The sequence below is a fragment of the Penaeus chinensis genome, chromosome 22 (assembly GCF_019202785.1).
Source record: "Penaeus chinensis breed Huanghai No. 1 chromosome 22, ASM1920278v2, whole genome shotgun sequence".
NCBI lineage: Eukaryota > Metazoa > Arthropoda > Malacostraca > Decapoda > Penaeidae > Penaeus > Penaeus chinensis.
The window spans coordinates 25,938,522-25,943,521 of record NC_061840.1 but is presented as its reverse complement, the minus strand read 5'-3'; the positions used below and the strand labels follow the sequence as shown (position 1 = coordinate 25,943,521).

The following is a 5,000-nucleotide window of genomic DNA, read 5'->3' as shown; positions in this document are numbered from 1 at the left end:
CCATGCATGGTTGTGTGCAGTAAACACTTGTTCCCTTGCTTGGCTCTGGGTGCTGTTCATTACTCTCATTATCATCATCATTTATATCACTGTTATCACTATCACCATCATCATCATCGTGACCCAAACCAACCAGATACCTACTGAAGACCACTGCCTTGGCCTTATCCAACCCAAGAACTGCCTCGGCATAGGGTAGGTGCACACTCCTCATGTGCCGCGCATCATTGAAGTTCTGCAGCAGGGGGAGAAGCATGAAACACCGCAGCCCATCCAGGGTGATGGGTTTTAGCGGCAGCTCCTTGACGACACTCTCTAAGCTTGTCTGGATCTGGGGAAGGAGAAAGAGAGAGAATGAGTGACGGCAAGGGTTTTAAGAGAAAAAAAGAAGGTACAAGAAAAAAAAGAGAAAAAAGGAGAAGAGAAGGAGGGGGGAGGAGGAGGAGGAGGAGGAGGAGGAGGAGGAGGAGGAGGAGGAGGAGGAGGAGGAGGAGGAGGAGGAGGAGGAGGAGGAGGAGGAGGAGGAGGAGGAGGAGGAGGAGGAGGAGGAGGAGGAGGAGGAGGAGGAGGAGGAGGAGGAGGAGGAGGAGGAGGAGGAGGAGGAGGAGGAGGAGGAGGAGAAGGAGGAGGAGAAGGAGGAGAAGGAGGAGAAGGAGGAGGAGAAGGAGGAGAAGGAGGAGAAGGAGGAGGAGGAGGAGGAGGAGGAGGAGGAGGAGGAGGAGGAGGAGGAGGAGGAGGAGGAGGAGGAGGAGGAGGAGGAGGAGGATCAACATAAAATATAGGACAAAACAGAATGAGGTCCAAATTTAAGTAAGACACCAATAATATAAAAAATACAAAGCAAAAATTCATTGAAACAAGAAGAGAGAGAGAGAATAATAATAAAAAAATAAAAAAATCAACAGAATCATATCTAACTTACAATTTCTATAAACGACTCTCTGGTCACACGTCCCAACTTTGCTAAACAGTCCTCTGCCTTTCTGAAGTCAAGCCCATGGCTGTGTTTTGCAGAGCCTTCCTTTAAGAATGAGATGTTCCAACAGGCCACAGACCCCAGTGCAGTTTCCATGTACCTTTGATGTGATAAAAATGACATTCTTTGAATGGCTCATTCACACTCCTGGTTTTTACAAATGTTATACAAAAGTTCTGATTATTTAATCCTTTTACTTTTTCATATTCACTTTGAGAAAAAAAAAAAAAAAAAAAAAAACACTCACACACACCCCTAGACTCTAATAAAAAAAATAAAAATCACAGGCTTTGAATATTTCGCCCTTCATCAACTCACGAAAACAGATCATCATCGACCATGTCCTCCTCGCCAGTTGAGACCATCTTGTTGATATTATTCTCCTCGATCTGAAGTGGCACTTGAAAGAGGGGCATCTTGCAGAAATCGTCGGCTGACCCTGCTTCTCGGGTTACAGTTACCATGCTTGCATCTCCTCCTGAGTATATCTGCAAAAAGACAAACGTAAATAGGCGAACCAATGAAAAAATCCTTTCCTTTCCTAAAAAAATACATATGAAAAAATAAGGTCCTCATGAGTATATCTGGAAAAAGTATATAAATGAATCAAAATGAAATGCTGCTCTTCTCCATAATATATATATGAGGTATTCACTGGAATACATATAATGCAACATAAAATAAACAAGTAAATAAATAAATGAATAAATAAATAAATAAATAAATATATAAATAAATAAATAAATAATCCAATAAAAAATGGAGCTATGTTAACCCAATGCCGTCGGGGAAAATGAACAAAAAATGGGGAAAATGCTGTGCCCATTTTCTATATTTTTTGTGAAATGTCTGCTCATAGATGGCTCTGCTAGTGCTTAGCCACAAAGGAGTCAATTAATAGACCTTGTGACCATACGTGATTTGAATTGGCGGGAAAAACATGTTTTTTACTAGTGCTATGGATATTGATGGTGTTATTTTTATTATAAACATTATAATTATTATAATGTTTTTTAATATTAGTAACAGCAAAATAAGATAATGTAAAATATTTCGTAAATCAAAGAAAAGGGTGAACGGGCGAGACGGGCAGTACTCCTAACTGGCTCATTGGTGACTTAGTACAAGTATAGCCATCTATGTTTACAAACAATCAAACAAGTACTAACAGTGGGCAAAGCACGTGTCTACCCGTCGTATCCGTCGGCAAGGGGTTAAATTGCACAATCATGTTCTAGAAAAAAATTATCTTAAAACTATACATCTACATAATTGCAACTTTCAGATTCAGTGCATTAATTTATGGAGCTATAACTTATTGCAGAGTTACCAATAGTGAAAGTAGCAGAAATGAATGCCTCTTACAAATATGGTGAAACAGACAAAAATTAAGAAATCTTCTAAATATACTTCAAATAAATAAACAAATAAATAATAACAGATACAAAAAATCTAATATTCAGTCACCTTCCAAATATACCTCCAATTTAGCAACAGCATAAAACAGCTTCAGACACAAACATTTCCACTATTAACAACATCTCACCAATGACAGGTGACAACCCATACCTCCCTAAACCATAGTACTCCCCCACTCTTCTCCACCCCAGTACTTACTCTCTTCACGTAGATTCTGGGACTTTCCTCCTCCTCGCTCGTGTCCAGGAGGCTCACTCCTCGAGGGGACAGCCAGGGTCCCACCACCACTTGCGGTAGGTTGCGATTCTGTGGTGTCTTTATACCAAGTTGGCCAGACATTCCTTGGCCAAATGCATAGAGCTGACCCTGTAAAGGGAAAGAGAAGCATTATTACTACATCATCAGTATTATCACTACCCTTTGTTTCTTCTTTTTCTTGTGAACTTTTCTTTTTTTCACATGGTTGTTAAAGAAAATATTTTCTTTTCAATATATTCTAAATGTAAGTAAACACACTGGTCATTATCCAGAGTTTTAGGGCTTTCAGGTTGCTTCAGATACCAAATTCTGAACATTTTACATATGGTACAAACACCTGGTATAAAAACCTGGACAAATTTAGCAATAAAATAAAATCTATCACCATTACTCTGTACAACAATGATATGCAATCAGTAAAACTTAACTTGTCCTTGGGATTCAGGACTCCAAATTCTAATTCTGAACAACCAGCAAGAAAATCAAGAACAGATATCAAAGAATTAAAACAAAAAAAAAGGCCTCCCAACTGCCCAAACCTTGAAAGCCATTCAAGGGAAGAGTTTACCTGAGACGGGATATAAACTAGGGTGTGACACCTCCCGCAGGCCACTTGGCTCACTTTTGAACCACACAAGTCGAGGACCGTTCGGGGCACAGAGAGGTCATCGCAGTTGCCATGGCCCAGCTGCCCGTATCGTCCATAGCCAAAGGTAAATAGCTATAAAGATAAAGTAAGATGATGACTACAAGAGGCAGATAGCCTTCATACATCTTATCATATTTCATTTGTACTCTATCATTTATCTCCATATTTATTCACGGTCTTAATTATATTTCTCATTTTCTTTCATATGCATCTGAAATACCTTATTTAAGTATGAAATTCAAGAAAATTACTTAGCAAACCAACATACTTTGCCGTGTGCATCAAGCACTGCAGTGTGTCCCTCTCCCACCGATACATAACGTAAAGGTTCTGAGTACGTGGCTAGATTGGGTACAGGTGTTGGTACATTACTGGAATATAGAGAAAAAAAGAACATTGAAGAAATATATATACATGTAAAATATTATGTCATAATATGAATCAGGTTTTCTGTGCTGGAACTAGAAAAAAAACTGTTATACTCGTAAAATCAATCACTCCTTCATACTATTACAATTAACTAACCATACATATCACACAAATAATTTTTCATTTCGAAATGATGCAAACATAAGAAGCATAAATACACTCTCAAAACAATAAGAAAATACCCCAGACTGCTCAACCTTTTAAGCAAGAGATAACAATAAAGCAGCATAAAGTTTTATAAACAAGAAGTGGGGACTTTCATGGACCTATAAACTTAAGAGATTCAAAATTACCTGGTCCTTTTCAACAGTCATTCAAGCATGAGTCGGCTTCTGACACTCCCAAGATCAGGAAACATAAGAGAATCCAATGCTACAATGATATCAAGTGGGTGTGACGAGTCTTAAGATGGAAAAAAAAGGGAAAAGAAAGACAAATAATAACTAATAATAACTAATAACTAATAACTAATAACTAATAACTAATAACTAATAACTAATAACTAATAATAATAATAATAATAATAATAATAATAATAATAATAATAATAACAATAACAATAATAATAATAATAATAATAATAATAATAATAATAATAATAATAATAATAATAATAATAATAATAAAATAATAATAATAAAATAATAATAAAATAATAAAACAATAACAAAATAATAACAAAATAATAATAAAATGATAATAACCTAATAATAATAATAAAACAATAATAATAATAATAATAATAATAATAATAATAATAATAATAATAATAATAATAATAATAATAATAATAATAATAATAATTATAATAATAAATTAATCAATTAATTAAAAAAATAATAATAATATTTTTTTTAATAAAAAAAAAAAATAATAATAATAATAATAATAATAAAAAATAATAATAATAATAAATAAATAAATAAATAAATAAATAAATAAATAAAAAAAATGAAAAATATATAAATAAATAAAATAAAATAAAATAATAATAATGATAATCATAATATTTAATTTTAAGCAAGAGCTGTTTGGGTGGCACATGCTGGAGCCAACCTGGGGGACTGCTCATCGAAATATAAATAATAATTCTCAGAACCTCACTCTAACACTTCACAAGAGGAAGGCTTCCCCAAGGGCCTAGATCTAGTGGTCAGCCTAGAGTACCACTCACCAGTACAAGTCATCCTTGTTGGCAGAGAATCCCAGCTGACCGTACTTGTTGGAGCCCCAGGTGAGGAGGAAGCCGGCCTGGGTGAGCGCGGCCGA

At 35.5% G+C, this 5,000-nt stretch overlaps 1 protein-coding gene across 5 annotated transcripts in view; it reads right to left on the bottom strand.

The window, feature by feature from the left end:
• Positions 1 to 5,000, bottom strand: part of LOC125037172 (probable E3 ubiquitin-protein ligase HERC4) — a 31,826-nt gene that overhangs the window by 10,365 nt on the left and 16,461 nt on the right. For all 5 annotated transcript variants that reach the window (XM_047630206.1, XM_047630208.1, XM_047630209.1 and 2 more), the window contains 7 exons: positions 4,906 to 5,000; positions 3,571 to 3,673; positions 3,222 to 3,374; positions 2,594 to 2,761; positions 1,295 to 1,464; positions 923 to 1,076; positions 145 to 331 (listed from right to left, as the gene is read on the bottom strand). The exon at positions 4,906 to 5,000 is cut by the window's right edge and continues 140 nt beyond it. In XM_047630206.1, the coding sequence (XP_047486162.1) occupies positions 145 to 331; positions 923 to 1,076; positions 1,295 to 1,464; positions 2,594 to 2,761; positions 3,222 to 3,374; positions 3,571 to 3,673; positions 4,906 to 5,000 (1,030 nt within the window). The remainder of the gene's footprint in view (positions 1 to 144; positions 332 to 922; positions 1,077 to 1,294; positions 1,465 to 2,593; positions 2,762 to 3,221; positions 3,375 to 3,570; positions 3,674 to 4,905) is intronic.